This window comes from Mauremys mutica, chromosome 19 (genome assembly GCF_020497125.1).
Source record: "Mauremys mutica isolate MM-2020 ecotype Southern chromosome 19, ASM2049712v1, whole genome shotgun sequence".
Classification (NCBI taxonomy): Eukaryota; Metazoa; Chordata; order Testudines; family Geoemydidae; genus Mauremys; species Mauremys mutica.
Window position 1 is genome coordinate 8,613,639 of NC_059090.1, and position 21,629 is coordinate 8,635,267.

General features: G+C 41.7%; 1 protein-coding gene across 21 annotated transcripts in view; it reads right to left on the reverse strand.

Moving 5' to 3' along the window:
• The window catches only part of CUX1 (cut like homeobox 1), a 417,182-nt gene that overhangs the window by 128,169 nt on the left and 267,384 nt on the right, over positions 1 to 21,629 (reverse strand). For all 21 annotated transcript variants that reach the window (XM_044993433.1, XM_044993434.1, XM_044993432.1 and 18 more), the window contains 2 exons: positions 13,635 to 13,739; positions 10,006 to 10,194 (listed from right to left, as the gene is read on the reverse strand). In XM_044993433.1, coding sequence (XP_044849368.1) covers positions 10,006 to 10,194; positions 13,635 to 13,739 — 294 coding nt within the window. The remainder of the gene's footprint in view (positions 1 to 10,005; positions 10,195 to 13,634; positions 13,740 to 21,629) is intronic.

The window sequence follows — 21,629 nt, forward strand, 5'->3', positions numbered from 1 at the left end:
GCCAGCCAGCCCCTGAGGCTGGAGAAGGGATTCAGCTTTCAACCTTTCTACATGTTCTAAAAGAGCCCTGCCAGTGTGTCTACTGAGAGGGTTGCTGAATCAGAACAGCCCACTTTGGCCATGTCTCTGCCAGCCATTTCTAACAACTTTGTTGATCCTTCTACAGCCAAGACCCACTGATACTTTCATGTGATTTAAAACCTGGGGTGCATTACAATCCATCTTTCTTTTGATACTAGCTCTCAGATCCACAAACTTTGTGTTATTATGTGACATACAGTGACAATCGAAATGTAAACAACTGCCAAGTTACTCTGGCTTTAAGTGTTGCAACAGAAAGCGATGTGATGGAGTGAATTAAAAATAGTAACACTAATACTAATCTGGTTATTGCATTAGTTACTACTGCAGGGATATGCTAAGTAGAAAGGCCTTTTATAGGGATACTTATCAAATACAGGATAACTAACATGACTTCCACTTGTAAGCCAGCCTTAATGTTATGTGCAGTTTCATACAGCTGTATTTCAGGAAGTTTTAAGATTAGATATGTGATTGTTATCACTGCCCAAAGCAACAAAACATTATCTACAGCTTTTGTTTTCGATGTGAAGATGTCTCCCTTGGAGCCTCAAACATACAGATCAATCTTATAACAGGATGGCAACACAGGAAGATAGTAACATTAAAACAACTAAAATACTTTGAACACTACAATCAAGTAAATACCACGAGCGGCCAAACTTACTGGCCCTCTGAGCCGCATATGACAATCTTCAGAAGTTCGAGAGCCGGAGCACGCCTGCCAGGAACCGGGGATCGAGGTTTCAGCCCCACTCCTGCTGAAGCCCCAAGCCCTGGCATGTGCGCCTTGCAGGGCTGAAGCCCTGAGACCCTCCTTCCTGCTGGACAGAAGTTCCTACCCCACCACCCCACTGCAAGGCAGAGGTCCCAAGCTCCCCCCACCCAGTCTGGTAGGTGGAGAGTGTGGGCGGGGGGCAGAGGGAGGCCACCACTGGCATATACCCATTGTTCCCAAGGGGAAACCCTCTAAAGTATAATTAATATAGAGATTGCTGCCAAGGAAATTTTGCACTTTGTACTGTTAGTAACCAATACAAATAAACACATCTGACAATACAATCTGTATGTAATCAGACCATTTATGTATTTGGCATCTCCCCAACCAATCATTATTGTAAAACGTATTAGTGTGGTAATTGTCTCTAACAACCTTGTAAAATGCACAGAGCAAAGAATAATAAAAGGTTCAAACTGTGAAACAATCTGAAGGAACTAATCTCTTGCTCTAAATATCAACCTGGTTAATTCAGGCAAAATAAAGTGTGTTCTGACATCCCCCAAAGTCTAAAAATACTCCAATCAGAAGGTGGGTGTGAAAAATATTTCTACAAAGTAGCTTAGGAAGTGTCATCTGATCAAGAAATCAACTTGCATTTATTATACAAAAGATCATACAAATGCCAAGTCTCAGAGTGCCCACTAGACTGTATCTTTTCCAAAAATATTTTTAAAATAATTAAATTATTATTAAATAATTAATTAAAACAGCTCTCTTTTGTTAGACTTGCATGGGGTATGATAGAGGGATTAATAGTTAAATAATAACTAACAATCTTTTAGCTTGAATTATCACTTAAAATCAAAGAGCACACACACAAATAGTTAATTAACGTAGGACATTTGGTGCCAGGGAGACAGAATCTCTTGGCTAACTAGGGCTACTACATTTTTGCTGGATAGTGGGGAAGTTCTGACTCCAACTGACAAGGAGTTCATAGAATATCAGGGTTGGAAGGGACCTCAGGAGGTATCTAGTCCTGACCCCTGCTCAAAGCAGGACCAATCCCCAACTAAATCATCCCAGCCAGGGCTTTATTGAGCCTGACCTTAAAAACATCTAAGGAAGGAGATTCCACCACCTCCCTAGGTAACCCATTCCAGTGCTTCACCACCATTCTAGTGAGAAAGTTTTTCCTAATATCCAACCTAAACCTCCTCCACTGCAACTTGAGATCATTGCTCTTTGTTCTGTCATCTGGTATACCACTGAGAACAATCTAGATCCATCCTTTTTGGAACCACCTTTCAGGTAGTTGAATGTAGCTATCAAATCCCCCCTCGTTCTTCTCTTCTGCAGACTAAATAATCCCAGTTCTCTCAGCCTCTCCTCATAAGTCATATGTTCCAGCCCCTTAATCATTTGTGTTGCCCTCTGCTGGACTCTTTCCAATTTTTCCACATCCTCCTTGTAGTGTTGGGCCCAAAACAATACTCCAGATGAGGCCTCACCAATGTTGAATAGAGGGGAATGATCACAGCCCTCGACCTGCTGGCAATGCTCTTACTTATACAGCCCAAAATGCCGTTAGCCTTCTTGGCAATAAGGGCACATTGTTGACTCATATCCAGCTTCTCGTCCACTGTAACCCCTAGGTCCTTTTCTGCAGAACTGCTGCCTACCCACTTGGTCCTTAGTCTGTAGCAGAGCACGGGATTCTTCCAACCTAAGTACAGGACTCTGCACTTGTCCTTGTTGAACCTCATCAGATTTCTTTTGGCCCAATCCTCTAATTTGTCTAGGTCCCTCTGTATCCTATCCCTACCCTCCAGCGTATCCACCACTCCTCCCAGTTTAGTGTCATCTGCAAACTTGCTGAGGGTGCAATCCATGCCATCCTCCAGATCATTAATGAAGATATTGAACAAAACTGGCCCCCGGACCAGGACAGGGTTAAGATAGTTACAGTTAGAAAAGTCTTGATGCTAGTGGATAGATTCTAATGATTACATCAGATGAAGATAAGGAAGCAATAATTTTGAAAGTCATTAAAAGTACTGCTGAATTGTTTCATTAAACCACACAGTATTAAAGAATTCCCCCAAGATATGGATAAAGAACATTGCTTTCATCTGTAAAACTGATTCATTTTTTGTGAAGGCAACCATTAAAATCTTAGCTATTTTAGAAGCAATTGCTTTATAATCAAAATTTAAGGTCTATAAAACACTATTTTGACACAATTCTGTGTGGAACAGAGTTCAGAGCTCAGCTTTACCAGCACCAAAGAAAAGACAGGTATATTACAGAATAATAATGTCACAAATAGGGACAAAATGGCACACATGATAAATTAGATAGAACCAAGGTATCAAAAATCATCACTGAGAACCAAAATTAGCTTTAGCTGGACAAACCTATGAGAATATATATGAAGATTTCTGAAATGATAGTCAGAGTTGCTCTGTCACCAGCTCAGATAAAGGGCCAATCTTGGTCCCATTAAAGTTAATGGCAAAACTCTTATTGACCTTGATAGGAACATGATCCAGTTCTAAGGATGTAAGTTGAACACAGGGGTTCAACCTATTTTGTCTAAAAAGCTTTATAAAAAAAATTCACAATAATGGTATAGCCAGAGAAAACGTATTCCTCAAAAACAGCCCAGTTCCTTCATCTCTCCACAGAAGTGATGCAAAAACAATGACTGATTGGCAGAGACCGATACCATCATTACTGCTACCAACAACAAGGGAGACCTAGCAGATTTTTATTTCCTCTACTGAATTTTCATGACAATTTTGCAAGTATGTCTTAGAACATACAGAAAGTGGATTGGAGTTGAAGAATTTCAATTCCATCTCTAAAATACATTTTTCCACATAAACTAAACTACAACACAATAGAGCCTGTACCCTCTACAGAAAGTCAGATTTAGAACACTGTGTCAAGGTTTGCAACTGAGAGCGGAGGCACTTTTGATATAGCACAGGGGTGTGCAAACTTTTTGGCCCAAGGGCCACATCTGGATGGGGAAATTGTACACAGGGCCATGAATGTAGGGCTGGAGCAGGGGGTTGGGGTGCGGGAGGGATGCAGCGGGGGTTGGGGTGCAGGAGGGAGTGTGGGAGGGGTTTGGGCTCTGGCCTGGTTCCGCTTACCTCGAGTGGCTCTGGAGTGGCGGTGGTGCGCAGTGGGGCTAAGGCAGGCTCCCTGCCTTCCCTGGCCCCACACTGCTCCTGGAAGTGGCCAGCATGTCCAGCAGTGGCTCCTGGGGGTGGTGCAGGGCACATGGCTCCACCGCGTGCTGCCCTTGCCTGTGGGTACCACCCCCAAAGCGCCCATTGGCCGTGGTTCCTTGTTCCTGGCCAATGGAAGCTGCGGGGGGCGGTGCCTGCAGGCAAGGGCAGCGCACAGAGCCCTCTGCACCTCCCTTCCCCCAGGGGCCGCAGGAACATGGTGCCAGCCGCTTCCGGGAGTGAAGGGGCAGGGCAGGCAGGGACCCTGTCTTAGCCCCACTGCGCCAGGGGGCTGGCAATCTTGCGGGCCGGATTGAAAGCCCTGATGGGCTGGATCCGGTCCATGGGCAGTAGTTTGTCCTCCCCTGATATAGCAGAGCTAGAGAAATTTACACAGTAACTGCCTAAACCATGGCTGGCTTAAGTTGGCGCTATCAGCCTCTGACTTTCAGGAATGCTAAAACTAGAAATCTTTAATGAAATAGCTAAATTAACTTCATTTACTATTTACAGCTTATAGCTGGTAGAAAAATGAAAGACTGAAGTTAGAGGAAACTGATTCACAACAGATGTCAGGAAAACATTTCTCATGCTTACTGACAGATCAGAAATGTGTGGAATGGTGCACAGACAGTGGAAACAAAAGAGAATGGGGTCATTCAAGAAACAGTTAGATATACCGTCCTTGTGGTTTTCAGGAGAGTGCTACTGACTGATATGCAAAAGGCCCAGGACTGGGATACTAGCTACAAATTAGGTACTATCTTGGGGAAAACAGCCAAAAATAAAAAATACGTTCTAATAAGGTTAAGAGCCTCCCTTTCAATCCTTATGCTTTCTTGTGTCCGTGCATCCAAACAAGGCAAGTCCTTTTTCCAATGGGAGAAAAAACCTGGTTGGGTGCATTTACAGGTTGACTGCTGAATGACAGATGTCCCTGACAAAACAGTGATACTGAATAAAGGCATGGCTTAGAGAGCTTTAAATTCTGAAAGGATTTGCTGTGTGATTTTTGGTTTGGTTATTTTTCAGACATATACATGGTAGTTAGGTTTTTAAATTATCCTAATTACAGTAATTTTACTGTTCTATGAAGAAATTATTATTCAGAAAGGATCTGAACTAAAAATAATGATATATATAAAATCTGAACTTAAAATATAACTGGAAACAGGTAGAGTGAGTTCAACAACAAAAAGTCATTAATTAAAACAAACCGTACAAAATGTCAGCAACACTGCAATTGAACAACATTCTGAAGAAATGACTAACTCAAGACAAGGAAAAAATGGTTATTAACTTTCCGTAACTGTTGTTCTTCCAGATGTGTTGCACAAGTCCATTCCACTCTAGGTGTGTGCGTGCCCCGAGAAAAGTCACTGGGAATTTTTCTCTCAGTGGTACCTGCCAGAGTGGCTCAAGCACCCTCCGCTCCCATGTGCTGATTGTGCCACTGTAAAGTGCCAACCCAACCCGGCGCCCCCTCAGTTCCTTCTTTCTGGAAAAACTCTGATGCAGAGGGGCAGGAGGGTGGGTCAGGGAATGGACATGAGCAACACATCTTGAAGAACAATAGTTACGGAAGGTCACTAGCATTTTTTTCTTCGAATGACTGTACATGTGCATTCCACTCTAGGTGACTCACATGCAGTTGAATAGATGGAGGGATCGGAGTTCATGGACACACAGGATGCAGAACAACTCGGTCAAAATTGGCATAATCTCTAGAATGCTGAGTGATGGCATAATAGGAGGAGAACATGTGCACCGATGACCAGGTCGCTGATTTACAAATGTCCTGAATAGGGATCTGTGCTAAGAATGCTTGTGACCCTGTAGAACAAGCCATCAGGATAGCTGGCAGCGAAACACCTGCCTGATCGTAACAAGTGTGACTATGTGAAGTAATCCAGGACAAAACTGTCTGTGAAGAGATTAGGAGACCTTTTCATCCTGTCTGCCACAGCTACGAACAGTTGGGTGGACATTTGGAATGGTTTAGTTCTTTTTATGTAGAATGTTAGGGCTTGTCTAACATACAAAAAGTGAAGACATTGTTCATTCCTATTTGCATGTGGCTTTGGGTAAAGGCAGGTAAGTAGATTGCCTGATTGCTATGAAATTGTGAAACCACTTTTGGGAGGAAACTGGGATAGGACGTAAATATATATTATCTTTAAAGAAGAATGTGTACAGAGGCTCTGATGTGAGGGCACATAGTTCCGACACCCTTCTGACCAAAGGGATGGCCACTAAGATTTTTCCAGGAGAGGTATGATAAGGAGCACATTGCCAAAGGTTCAAACGGTGGTTCCATAAGCTTTGACCAAGTTCAGGTTCCAGGGAGAAGAAATGGGCTCTCTTACTTGAGGGTATAACCTTTCTAGGCCTTTTAGGAATTGGACAGACATGTCATTTGAAAAAACAGACTGGTTATCTACCCTGGGGTGGAAAGCTGATATTGCTGCAGGGTGAACCCTGATAGAGGAGATTGCTAAGCCTTGCTGCTTTAGGTGTAATAGATACTCAAGTATGTCTTGTATGGATGAACACGTGGACAAGACTCCACGTTGGGATGCTCAAACAGAGAACCATTTCCACTTTGAGAGGTAAGTAGCTCTGGTGGATGGCTTTCTACCACCTAGTAGGACCTGAGGAACTTGCTCCGAGCAAGGTTGCTCTCTGGGATTTAGCCATGGAGCTTCCAGGCTGTTAGATGAAGGGATCTCAGGTTCCGGTGGAGCATCCAACTGTGGTCCTGGGAAATCAGGTCCAGGTGCAATGGAAGCGGGATTGGAGTTGCCACTGAGAAATCTAGAAGAGTGGGAGAACCACAGTTGGTGAGCCCATGCTGGGGGTATCAGAATAACATGGTCCCAGTCCTGCTTAATCTTTTGCATCACTCTGCATGAGTGGAAAAGGGGAAAACAAAGGAAAGATGTTCCGTCCAAGGTACCAGAAAGGCATCTGTGATAGAACCCGGACTGTGTCCCCATAGGGAGCAGAATTGGTGAGACTTCTTGTTGTACCTGTTCACAAACAGGTCTATCCAAGAAGTCCCCCATTGCTGGAAAACGTCTCTTGCCACAGCTGGGCAAAGGGATCACTTGTGGTGACTGGAGAAAGACCTGCCGAGGCAATCTGCCAACTTCTTTTGTGTTTGTGGACGGTAAGAGGACTTGAGGTTGATTGAGTGGGCTATGCAAAACTCCCATAGTTGCACTGCTTCTTGACAAAGGAGGGAAAAGCAAGCTCCTCCTTGCCTGTTGAAGTAAAACATGGCTGTAGTGTCGTCCATGAGAACAGCCAAGTTTCTGTCCATAATGTGAGGCACAAAGGCCTGACAGGCCAGTCGAACCCACTCTGAGTTCCCTGACATTGATGTGAAGAGAAAGTTCCACCAAACACCAGAGGCCCTGAGTTTTGAGGGGCCCCAGGTGAGCTCCCCAGCCTACTGCTGGCACATCTGAGACCAAGAACATTGACGGTTAAGGGTGTATAAAGGGAACAACCGCACAAACCGTGAGCGGGTCCAACCACCAATTGAGAGAGATGAGGACCCATTGAGGTACCATGAATACAGTGTCCAGATGGTGGCAGTTTGGTGAGGCCAGCCACATCTGGAGGGGTCCGAGGCACAGCCTTGCGTGTGGTACCACATATGTGCATGAGGCCATGTGACCTAAAAGTCTTATACAATTTCGGGCTGCTGTGATTAGATGACCTTTAAGGTGTGTTATCTGGGATCCAACTGCATTAAAACACCCCTCTAGCAGGTAGGCCCTGGCCTGAATAGAGCTGAACACCAGCCCAATGAACTCTAACCTCTGCACTGGAGCGAGGGCAGACTTTTCTGCATTTCTCAGAAGGCCTAGGGTGAGTTGGATACTACCTGAGCCCTGGATTGGCCCTTGACTAGCCAGTCACCTAGGTAGGGGTGCAGGACTACCCTTAACCTCCTATGGAAAGCTGCCACTACAGCCATGCCTTTTGTGAACACCCATGAATTTGCAGACAGACCAAATGGGAGGACTGTGACTTGGTAGTGTGAGTGGTTCACTATAAATCTGAGGAAACGTCTGTGTCCTTGGTATATCGATATATGAAAATAGCTGTTTCTTAAATCAAAGGCAGCATACCAATCCCCAGGATCCAGAGAGAGGATAATGGATACCAGGGTGACCATGTGGAACTTTATTTTCTAGAGATAGTTGCTGAGCTGCTGCAGATCTAAAATAGGTCTCAAACCTCCCTTGGCTTTTGGGATTAGGAAATAACATGAGTAGAACCTCTTCCCCCTTAAATTCTGTGGAGCCTCTTCCACAGCTCCCACATGAAGGAGAGGTTGAACCTCCTGGACCAGAAGTTCTTTGGGAGACGTGTCCTGAAGAGGGCCAGGGAGGGGCAGAAATAAACTGGAACATGTATTCCACTTCCACAGTGCTCAACACTCAATGGTTCATGGTGATACAGGACCACACATTGAAAAAGTAAGGAAGGTGGCTTTCAAATAAAGGAGAAACAGGGTCTGGTATCATGGGAACTAGTACAGAGTCCTTGAGTGTCCCATCGAAATGCCTGCTTAGAACCTCCTGGATGTCTGGGTGGGGCAGGCATTGACATCGAGGTAGAAGATGGTGGTGGCCTACACCTAAAACCTCTTCTTCTCTGCGGATCCTGACTGGCAGCTGGGGCAGAGAACCAGATGGGCTGTGGAGGTCTGTAGTGCTTCCTTGAAGGAGCTGGTGTGTACAATCCCAGAGACTTAAGGATCGTCTTGGAGTCTTTTAGACTATGAAGCTTCACATCAGTCTGCTCTGAAAAGAGTGATGTTCCTTCAAAAGGTAGATCCTGAAGGGTTTGCTGGACCTCCTGTGTGAGTCCCGAAAACCGTAGTCATGAAATCCTGCGCATGGCCACTGCCGAAGCCACAGATCTGGCTGCTGAGTCAGCTGCATCCAAAGCAACTTGCAACGAGGCCCTCGTCACTGATTTTCTCTTGTCCACCAGCGAAGAGAACCCTTGTCTAGCCTCTTGTGGGAGCAAGTCCTTGAATTTCTGCATGGAGTCCCACATATTAAAATAATACCTGCCCAGCAGTGCCTGCTGGTTTGAAATTCTGAGTTGTAACTCCCCAGTAGAATTACCTTTCTGACTGAACATATCTAACTTCTTTGAGTCTTTTGATTTTGGGGCTGCACCCTGATGACCCTTCCTTTCTCTCTCATTGGCAGCAGCTAACACCAGGGATCCCTGGGAGGGAAGGGATGGGCGCACAGGAACTCATAACCCTGGGCAGGAACAAAGTCTTTGTGTTCAGCCCTTTTTGACGTGGCTGCAAGGAACATGGAGATCTGCCACAAGGTCTTAATAGGGTCCATAATGGCCTTATTGACAGGCACGGCTACTTTTGAGGGGCCCGCAGCAGCTAAAATGTCAACCAGGCTATGGGAGGACTCTTTCACTACCTTCACCTGTATGCCCAGACTTAAGTCTATAAGGTGTCACAGAACTCCTGCCGCTAAAACACTAAGTTACAGAACTTCACTAAGATTAGCTAAAAGTGACTAAAAATTGACAACTAACTATATATTGAAAGAAGAAAAACACCACAGAGAGCTTCTATAAGCAAGCATAGCAGTTCCAGCAACTGTCACAGGTGATAAGAAGGACCTGAGGGGGCGCGGGCTTGGGTGGGTGCTTTATACCAGTGCTATCAACGTGTGGCAGCAGAGGGCGCTCAAGCTGTCCCGACAGGTAGAAGTGACTGAAAAAAATCCCAGTGACCGTGCTCGAGCATGGACACACCTAGAGTTGAATGTACATGTGCAATCACTTGAAGAACACACTGTGCCACTCACAACTACAATGAATCTGCACTAGTGAACTACTACATGTTCACCTAAGAGTCCTACTCTGAATAAGGAATGAGCCAACTGTGCTGAATGCACAACTGATCCTTACTTTAAGTGTGCTGTTCTTGGCAGTCAGCTGCTGCTCCAGCTGTGATATCTGGCTGGTGGAGTTCTCACGAAGTTTGGTGAGGCTGCCTTGGAGTCTCTGGACATCTTCTACGAGCTGGGCAATTTCACGTTCTTTTGCAGCCAGTTCCACCTCCAAGCTAGATCGCGTCAGCACCTCTATGGCCTGCTCCTAGTGTGAAAGAAATAACATTATACCATATCAATAAAGGCAACATGCTCAAACAGGAGTTTGGTCAGGACCAAGCGTGGAACTGGAAGTCAGAAACTCCTAAATTCTAACCCTGGCTCTGCCACTGACTTACTCTGTAGACATGGGAATTTAAGCTCCCTGTGTCTCAGGTGGCTCATGTGTAAGATGGGGATAATGGAGAAAACAGATTTAGCTACATCACACAGGTATTTGGAGGACCCAGGAGATAATGTCTGCACAATAACAGACAATGCTTTGAAGATACAAAATGTTCTATTTAACATTATTGAATAATATTAATGATAGTGCTTCGCTGGCAATGAAATCTTGTGCTTTAAAAATAATTAGATAGTATGCCATTTTGGAAGAACGGGGGGAAATGTTTGGCCTATAAATCACAGAAAGGACATGTTTTTGGCTACTGGGACTACATCCACCAAATATTTCAGGTATCATTCCCAGAAATATTGCCCCAGAAAGTGCTAACTGTTTGCTGATGGTTGTTTACTCTTGGAAACACTGAGGAGAATAATAATGGCCCAGACTCTCTCCTCCCCAGGAAAAGTACACAGGAAGGGATCGCTAGGAAGAAAACATTTTCCTGAGTATTTCATTGTAGAAATCTCCCTCCTCAAATCAGGCTCTGCTAAAATGCTGAGGGGGCTTGCCCTCAAGCCTAGAATCAGAACATACCATAAGAATGGCCATACTGGGTCAGACCAATGGTCCATCTAGCCCAATACCCCATCTTCTCACAGTGGCCAATGCCAGGTGCTTCAGAGGGAATGAACAAAACAGGCAACCATTCCCTGTTATTCACTCCCAGTTTCTGGCAATAGCTATTGATGGGTCCATCCTCCATCAACTTATCTAATTCTTTTTAGACTCCCCACTATAGTTTTGGCTTTCACAGCATCCCCCTGGCAATGAGTTCCACAGGCTAACTGTGTGTTGTGTGAAGATGTACTTTCTTTTGTTTGTTTTAAACCTTCCACCTATTAATTTCATTGGGAGACCCCTGGTTCTAGTGTTATCTAAAGGAGTAAAGAACACTTCCTTTTTCACTTTCTCTGCATCGTTCATGATCTTCATAGATGTATCATAGCCCCCTTTAGTTGCCTCTTTTCCAAACTCAGTAATCCAAATCTTTTTAATCTCTTCTCATATGGAAGCTGTTCCAGATCCTTAATCATTTTTGTTGCCCTTCTCTGTACCTTTTCCACTTCTTATATATATTTTTTGAGATGGGGTGATCAGAACTGCCCATAGCATTCAATATTTGGGCGTACCATGGCACACCCCCATTATTGTGGCTTCCTAGCTGCCAACATCTCCTAAGACAGTGAGGCAGGAACTAGGAGGGAGATAGATAAGGGAAGAGGGAGATGGAGCTATGTTTTATCTTTTTCACCTACTTTTTATGGGACCAGATAGGGCCTGGGTAAAGTAGACTTGCACCCCTGGCCCCACCCCACCTCTTTTCTCTCCACCCATTCAATCTCAACTTCTTCCCCAGCAAACAGACCATGTAGAGAGGTCAAGTATTGTGCTGTGGAAGCAGCTCCCATGCAGAATTAGAGCAAATCCTTGTGCAGAAGAGATACTGCATGTTCAGATCTAGGGAGCATGGTCTAGCCCACTACTTGGTGCTTATATAGCAATCTTCATTCAAAGACCGCTAAGCACTTTTACAAACTTTAAGGAATAAATCTCACAATATGCTGAGGTAGGTAAGAACCCATTTTACTAATGGATGAAGTGGGTCACCCAGATGGCGAGCGACATGCCAAAGCTCATACCATGAGTCAGTGGTGAAAACCCAACTCATAAATGTTGACACCTAGTCCCTCTTGTTACAACAAATGACACTGCCAGATACTGGATACCCATATATTTTCCAGAGTAGAAATACACTAAATGCCTTTTCCATATCTTCCCAACACTTAGCTTGATTTCCAGTGTCTACATACTAGTGTCATATCTCACACAGAGAGGTAGAAATCTGAACAGCAGTTAACAATGCCCTCCTATTACAGTGAATTATACTTTTTATCTTGGAAAAAAACCTCTAATTTGCTTGCATGAAACATCACAAATTGTGTAACTGTCTATTGCATCTCTATTGAGACCAGAGCATAAGTTTGAAATAAGATAGATAATAATCATTTTTATCCTGCAGTAGTTGTCATATTAAATATGAATGAGGTGCAAAAGTAGTATTAAATACAAGAAAAACCTAATGCTAAAATAAGAAGGCTGGAATATAAACTGGGAAGAGACAGGTAATTCCAAGTTAAGGCTAATATTCTGACTTTTTATTTATGCTGTTAGGTCTTGATCCTGCTCTGGTTAAATTCAGTGAGAATATCACTGAGCACTTAAACAGTTTTTTAGGCTTTTTGATATTGCACCAAAAAGTACTTTTAAGGAAACTATGTATTCTTCTGTCTGATATCGAGCAGTGAATGTATTTGCTTCATAATAAAAAGTAGCACATCAGGAATCATTTTTATTAAATTAGTCGGTTGCAATGAGAGCCTATTTTCCATTTTTTAAGGTAAACACCACCTATTAGTCACCTTGATAGGCTAAACTCAAAAGGAATTGTCCTTTCAAATATGGTGGTTATTAATCCAGAAAAAGTCTGAGGAATGTAATACTCTGTGCCTGGAAGGTGGAACAGGCAAAGGGATAGTGTAAACAATCTCCAAAAACAAAACAAGTACATCCACTGCATTTTAAAATACTTGGAGGAAGACCAAAAGCCCCCCAAAAGTCTATAAAAATAAGAAAGAGAATGCATTATATTAATTTGCTAACTTTTTCCTATTTGCTTATTAACTAATTTTTCATAGTAGGAGGAGATATTTGGTGGAAGATACTACACAGTCTAAAATATAAGTTTTAAACTTTCTTCTAGAACCATATTCTAAGAACAATATGACACTGTAGGCAATGCTCTTGGCTGGATGAAGTCATGTGGCCTACCTACAGCCTCATGTCTCACTATATACCCAATGCATGTGTTAATAACCTATTAATGCAAGCCCTGTCGTATGGCATTGTTCAATTTATTTTTCAGCTATCACAGCTTCTATCAACTCGAAAGAATCTTTGATAGCTGGACTCTGATCTGCCTGGACTCCCTGAGCAGTCGCTGAATGAGTGCTGCCCAGCTCATACTAGCATCCAAAGAGCAGATGGGATTTCCACTCCTGTCCCCCGTCTTTGACTGCCTCCAATCCCAATGAATAGTTTGTCCAACAAAAATGTAACCAACTTACAATTCCCAGGAACACCATTTTGTTTCAGTTAAAATATTATTCCAAACAGATATTTTTTATAACTGTGAGCATAAATTGAAAGAGCTGGACTGAAGAATGTCAGAAACCTGTAAGAGTAGGTAAATATTTTCTCACCACATCAGGTGCCTTCTGGATCTGTGTAGCAAGTTGGAGAGATTTGTTAGCTGATGAGAGCTGCTCCCTTAAGGTTTCTGCCTCTCTCTGAGCCACCTCTGCCCTCTGAAGGAAATGAAAAGGGGTGAAAAGAGAAAGTACATTCAGTTTAACAACTGACAATTATTACAAGAACATTCATCAATTCATGCCTGACTGACTATAATTGATTTTCCTAAACACTGAACCTAATAAATGTTAGGAAAAATACATAGAATGTGATGGATTTTTATTTTAAACAGTACAAGGAAGAAATAATTGAGCGATTATGACAGTAATTTAACGCTAGGAGCAAGGAATCCCCTGCTGATACTAATACTGTGGCCCACTGAATTTCCCAGACTGAATAAATACAAGTGGAAATGGAGTCTTTTTATTCAATTTCTTTCTATTCTTCTACGCACCAAGCAGATTTTATTGCAGGATTCCTCATGGGAATAATTCTCACGGGCAAACACTGAATTAAAAGACATTCTGGCTAGTCTCCCTAAAATATACAAATGCTGTGGGTTATCTTTCTTCAGCAATTATTTGCCAAAAAGTGAATGGTGAAGTTTTGTCCTTTTCAGCTGTTCTATTTATGTAACAATGTTTAACCCCTCCAAATCCAACAAATTTGCATAGGTCAGATACCAGCTACTGACAATTTCAGCAATATCTGATAAGCTTTTGGGGGTCAGGGACTGTCTTTTTGTTCTGTTTGTACAATGCCTAGCATAGTGGGGTCCTAATAGGGTGACCAGATGTCCTGATTTTATAGGGACAGTCCAGATTTTTGGATCTCTCCCTTATATAGGCTCCTATTACCCCCCATCCCCTATCCCGATTTTTCACATTTGCTGTCTGGTCACCCTAGGTCCTAACCAGGATTGGGGCTCCCAAGCACTACTGCAATATAAATAATAATTTAAAAAAGATTTAAAAAACATAGGTTTCAGGGGAAAGAATGTCCACACAGGAGTTTGGATGGGGATTGGTGGATCACAGGTGACCTCAGAGGGCATGTGGGAGAAAAAGTGCTTTCTATTACCTGTTCTCAAGTTCCCATTAAGAAAAGCAGCACAAAAATCTAATTATTTTTACAGCACACTCCGCTTTTGGCTTATTAGAAGTAAAAGGTGATTCTTATCCACCCTGATTATCCCTGCTCCATCTGGTTCCACCAATTACAATATCACTCCTCTTCCAGTACAAAGCAACTACAATCATTGTTTAGGCCCACTGCTCAGAACATGTTGCTCTCTTTTCTGAATCCCTGAGCTGGTTCAGTCCTGCCTCCAGATGAAGCACACCATACTAACAATCACTCTAAAGGCTCTGTGCAATGCTGCCCCCTATCTACACTGCAAATCTTGTCACTGTGATCCAACTTGTCTCCTTTACTATGCCAATGATCAGCTCCCTTTATTCTCTTCTCCCACTCTCTCCTTCGTGCTTTCTTCCACGCATCACTTTACACCTGGAACGATCTTCCTATTTCTGTGAAACATACTCCCTCCCCTCTTCAATAAATCCCTCCTGCAAGGTCCACAAACTTTAACAAAAACAAAGCTTATGTCCATTTTCTTGGTGTCACCTGTATTTTTTGTCTGATCGTTGTCTGACTTTCAAATTGTAAGCGACACTGAACAGCAACTGCGTGTTAATTCAGATCTCATTCAGCATATTATCACCAATTAAATATGTAATTTGTGATACTTTCTTGCAACATTTTGATGATTTTGCATAGGTTTCACAATAGTTGTTGAGAACAAATGTGGAGTTGTACAAGTTCTAATAACTAGTGTGAGACACTTAATCAGCATACCGTATGTGTGATGCATGAAAAGATGCCCGAAGCAGTCTTTTTCCAGTAATACTATTCCTCACTAAAGGGAAACTAAACTGGCTTCCATAGATGGATAAAGTTGGGAAGGAAAACTGGACTAGCAAGTCTTATCACGATAATTCATTTTCTCTCATTTACATTAGATGAATGTGAGAAAATATCAGAGGGGTAGCCATGTTAGTCTGTATCCACAAAAACAATGAGGAGTCCAATGGCACCTTAACGACTAAGGGATTTATTTAGGCATAAGCTTTCATGGGTAAAAAATAGGAGGTGTCAATACTAACAGAGGGAAAATTGCTTTTGTAGTGAGCCAGCCACTCCCAGTCCCTATTCAAGCCTAAATTAATGGTGTTAATTTTTTTAATTAATTATAGCTCTGCAGTTTCTCTCTGAAGTCTGATTTTGAAGTTTTTTGTTCAAGGATGGCTACTTTTAAATCTGCTATTGAATGTCCAGGGAGATTGACGTGTTCTCCTACTGGCTTTTCTATGTTACCATTCCTGATGTCTGATTTGTGTCCATTTATTCTTTTATTATTTAATTTTTATTTATTTATTTATTCTTCTCTACGTAAAAGGGAATAGGGACTGGGAGTGGCTGGCTCACTACAAAAGCAATTTTCCTTCTGTTGGTATTGACACCTCCTCATCAATTATTGGGAGTGGCCCACATCCACCCTGACTGAACTGGCCTTGCCAACATTGGTTCTCCACTTGTAAGGTAACTCCCCTTCTCTTCATCTGCCAGTATCCGTATGCCTGTATCTGTAATTTTCACTCCATGCATCTGAAGAAGTGGGTTTTTTACCCATGAAAGCTTATGCCTATATAAATCGGTTAGTCATTAAAGTGCCATCAGACTCCTCGTTGTTTTTGTGAGAAAATATTTATCTAATAATTTCTAAATAATTACTGCAAAACAGAACACGTTACTACACTGTGTTGTTACTACATCTAGTGTTGAATAAAGTAATAGGTTTTGCACCCTTAAGCAATTCTGCTGATGGCTCCCATTCATAGCAGCATTGTTTTGAGAATCTATTCACTTTGCATGCAAATAAACCACAGAGGATATTTCTAATAAATGTTACGTCTCCATATACTGTAAGCTGTCAGCTGCCCTTCCTTCCTGCATAGTTTCCCTAGCCAATTTAGCACATCTGTTGTAATCTTGTGACTAATATTAAACAAGATTTCATACTATCCATTGCTATGAAAGAAATCAACAAATTTCAGACAACTCTGATTGGAAAATATGGAAAAATATGTTTGTTTTTAAGAGCATATGCTCTTCAGGGTAATGACTATGTATGCCTCAGCATTTGAAAAGCACTTAGTAAGCTTCTGGACGCTCCTGCAATATAAATAATAAAATTACCATACAAAAAACTGTGGAAAAAGAACGTTAAGGTTGCAAAATCAAGCACTCAAAAATTGGAAATGCCACAATAAGGCTTCCTGTGCAATCTTTGTTGACCTCCCCTTGTGCATATGCATTATGATACAATCTTCAGTTGCATGATCACATGCTATTTTTTTCCCCAAAGGACCCATGCCTGAATAAGTGCACAGAAGGCATGGTGCTCAACAACTAAGCAGCTATTCAATATTTTATTTTATCCTTGTTGTTCAATTACTAGCCCTGTGACTTATTTACTGCTCATTATTCAAACTCTGCTCTGAATAGTTATTCATTTCCTCACAGGTTTTTCTATAGGAAAACTATAGTTTTTCATCACTATAGTATCTGAATGCTTCAAACAGTAATGTATTTTCACACATCCCCTGTAAGAGGAATGGGTATTTTCCCAATTTTATACATGGACAGCTGAGGCACACAGAAATTAAAGTAAAAATTATTCACTAATTTTTGGTGCTCAATTTTGGACAACTAGAACCGGATTCTTCAGACTACTTTACATTCTATAGCACATCATAGGTTCAAAGCACAGTTCCCATTGATTTCAGTTGCAGCAATGAGTACTCAACACTTCTGCAAATTAGACTTGAAGGTCTCAAGGTGGACACCAGGAAATGAGGAATACACAATTAGTAGCCATCTATGAGAAGTTTGGCTTAAATGATTTGCCCACCAGCACACTTCTCCTCTGACAGAGGTTTGGATAAAATCCAATTCTCTAGGGCAGCATTTAACTGCCTTAACTACAAGACCATCCTTTCTCTTCCTGCAGTCCCCTGCCTCATTCACTACAAACCTTCCAACTTTTGCCACAAATGAAGCATGGGTCCTGCAGACAATGGCTTCCTTCATTACACAACCCTGATTTCTCCATAGAACAGCTTCTATTCAGTCCTCTGAATAAGGTACTTGTCCTGTGGAAAAGGGGAATATGTCCTAGTCTTCTACCCACCTCGACTCCCAGTCCCAGTTTCCTTGTCCATCCAGTCCCAGTCTTTCCCTGACTCCATTGCTAGCTTCCATTTCCAGTCTCCAGTCACAGTTTGCTCCATGTTTCCCCGACACCAGCAGGGGGAACACCGAAAGCAAAGGAGAGTCTCTTTGCTATCAGTTCCGGAGCCCAGCACCAAAGGAGAAGCAGAAATTGCAAGGAAAGTCCTGCTCAGCCCCTGCATCCCCAAGTTGGAGAGTGCTCAGTATTGACAGAATCATCAGAGAATTTAGTTGCCAAACTATAACAAGTCTCAGCTGAGGATGTACAAACTGAGATTTCTCAGAGGCTTAAACTTGGACATTTTTTTGCCACAGGAACAACAGACTGCACAACCTTAATACAAAGGACACCTGCCTTTGCCAAGTTTCAGGTCCCTGCTCCAAAGTATGGAGGCACTAGAGCTTCTTAGCAAAACAGTTACAAGAATTTTAACGTGGGAAAAACATTTTCCTATATCTCATTCTCACAAATGGCTGTGCAGTTTTTGCTGAAAGTTAGGGGGGGGCGGGGGGAGAAATCAGCCTGAGCCAAACATCCAGCATGAGAAACTTCTACCCAAACTGTTAAGTTCTTGGCAAAGTTTAAAACACGGGGTCTTTTAATGAGACGTGTCAGTTAACTAAGTATAGATATCACTAACAGTTCTGCCTATAATAATTAAATCTATAGTAATAGATAGCTGTGCCTATTCGTGCTAAAGTGCCTGGCTTCTTTCTAAATATCTTAAATAAAAGACTGCCCACACTATCAGAAATGACCAGTGGAAGTCAAGTATCAGAGGGGTAGCCGTGTTAGTCTGGATCTGTAAAAAGCAACAAAGAGTCCCGTGGCACCTTGTAGACTAACAGAAGTATTGGAGCATAAACTTTCGTGAGTGAATGCTCACTTCGTCAGATGCAGTGGAAGTCAGTCACACTGCTAACATTGAGAAAGACCATCCCCATTCTCCATGCATCCAATGAAACTGTATTTTTGGATACTTCAGTCAGATGAATCTTCTCTGTTCCATGTAGCTAATATTCTAGCACAGAATTCTCTCACTTCCTTTACTAAAATATGTAAATACTATACTGCTTAGTAGTGAAGCCAATTAATAGGTCATGATCATTTGCCATGTGCATTTCATTTTAAAAAAAAAAATACATGCAATGTATTTGGTATAACTCATTTTTGTAGCGCTTAATGACAGGATGAAGATCATGAACTGAGTATAATATTAACTTGATCAAAGACCAGAGCTATGATTGGAAAAATGAGATACTTTATTTAAAGATCATTCCCTTCAGAGTTCTATCAGTTGAATTGTCTTTTCTTATATAAATACAACACGTAGCAAACATTACTACAAACACTACAGTGTAATGCATATTACCAGGAGTAGTTCTGTTGAAACTAATAGATTTAGTTATGGCCCGGTAGGCTCTGCAGTATAGAGCCCTCTGTTTGTAGACCATCCCACAGCAGCCATGCTCTTTTCGAGCATCTAGTTGATTAAGGCATATTAGTGGAATATGCTTCATTTTCCCCCCTAACTTTTCAACCATTTTGAAGCCTTAGTCTGCATCAAGTTTCACATAAAAGGAAAGCATTATCAGAAAATCAGTGACATGAAAAGCTCTCCAGGGCTTTGGCACCTATTTTTGCAGTATTGGAGAATTATATAAACAACATCAAACAGAAGAGCTTGGATTGTCTTCAGTCTCGTTTTCAGGCTATTCAATTTTCCTTTTCTCACTGAAACACTGCCAGGTAAATGTGCTTCCTGTTGGAAGCTGAGCTTTTACAGGAGACTTCTGGACATCTATGAAAATAATATTAAACATACTTCGCAATTAGATAGCACTTTCCATGCAACAATAGCAACACATTTTTTCTTCTTCTGTGGCATCTCTATTACTGGAGATTTGCATCCATGGTAGCGCATTCTCTACAATCTTCTGCTAATCCCAGTGTGGATAAATAGTCTTTTTGATCCACCCAGGATACCACACCGTCCATCCAACATCATCTTTTTCTACCTTGTCTGCCTTTCCAGTGCCTGAAAACATGCACTGCCACTGAGCGCCTTAAAACGTGCCCTGAAAATCTAATCTTTCTTTTCATAAGATCTCTGACTATTGTTTGCTGACCAACAATTTTCTGTTGGTTAAGTTATATTTTCAGAATTCTTCTATAATATCATAACTTGAAGTATCGTAGCACTGGTTTACACTACAAATTTATGTGGTAGAACTATGTTGCTCAGGATTTTCCACACCCCTTAGCAACTGACCTAACTCCTGGTGTAGACAGCACTATGTCGACGGGAGGACTTTTCTGTTGCAGCACTACAAGTACAGACAAACCCATCATTTCTTATTATCGAGTGTTTGAACATCCACGTTTCACAGCTATAATTTAACACAGACCAAATGTAAGTTTTTAAGAGTCGGAATTTAGTCTTCAGGTTTATGTCTCTTCTCTTTACAATTTACACTCCGCACTTTACAAAGGTGACTATCATTATTTCTCTTTTACAGATGGTGAAATTGAGGCACAGGATCAAATTACTGGTGCAAATATTGCCAGACCTCATCAGGTGGTGTAAACCAGTGGTACTCAACTTTATTACACGGGAGGGCCAGATAAACCTAAGCACAATCTTGTGTGGGCCAAACAGATTCTACATCTTTTAATAAGATTTAAAGTCACCTGTACTGATTTCCCTTTTAAGTTCAGCTTATTTTGTAGTAGATACTATACATAGAAACAACCTATTTACACACTCATGTAAACTAAAATTATGTAAACAAGATGATAAAACACTAATGAAATGGATGTTACTATACTGTGTTGAAGGAGACCGCAGGCCTTATGAAATGCTCTGATGGGCTATGTTCAGACCGTGGACTGTAGGTTGGGCACCCTGGTGTAAACGATTTATTTTAGCTGCGGATCTAGCGACAGTGAGTTGAAGAGTCAGAAACAGAATCCAGATATTCTAATGTTAGCTGCATCAGCCTTGGTGCAGATGAAGGAATCGTGCTGAGATAACAATACTATCTTCATGGTGAATAAAAACAGGTACACATCGTCATTGTTGTTGCTGCCATCAGTTGTGGAACAAAATTATTTTTGTCCAATACCCATCCTTTGAATATATGTTGTTGTCAGTGATATTAACTGAACATGAAGAAATATCACTCCATATATTGGTCTGACATAGCAATTGTGCTTAGTTGGAAATATAAATCTAAAGAATTTTCCAGCATGATCTGTTGGAGCTAGAACGAGATTATACTTCAATTAAAAAAACCTGAAAACTATTTCTGCTAAAATAATTTCATTTTCCTAATGCTTTTGGGACAAAAGAAAATTGTTGGTTTTGTATATACTTGCTATAGCAGATGCAGTGGTTTTTACATTTTAGTATTCTTTTGTTTCAACAATTTTTTAATCATTAATTCTTCCTCTACTGATCTTAAAATCCAACAGAACAATTCATTAAACGCATAGCACTAATCCAGTCTAGATCCTTTAACAAGCTGCTATGTAATTCAGCTGGCACTCTGGAAAGAGCATTTCCTCTTTTCTTGTTCCATTATGACAGAACTTTCTATAATCTGCAATTATCTCTACCCTACAAAACACACAAATGCGTGAAGGACAAATTCAGGAACTGTATCAGCATCATGAGGAGAAACAGGGAGACCAATGAAAACATGCTGACCTT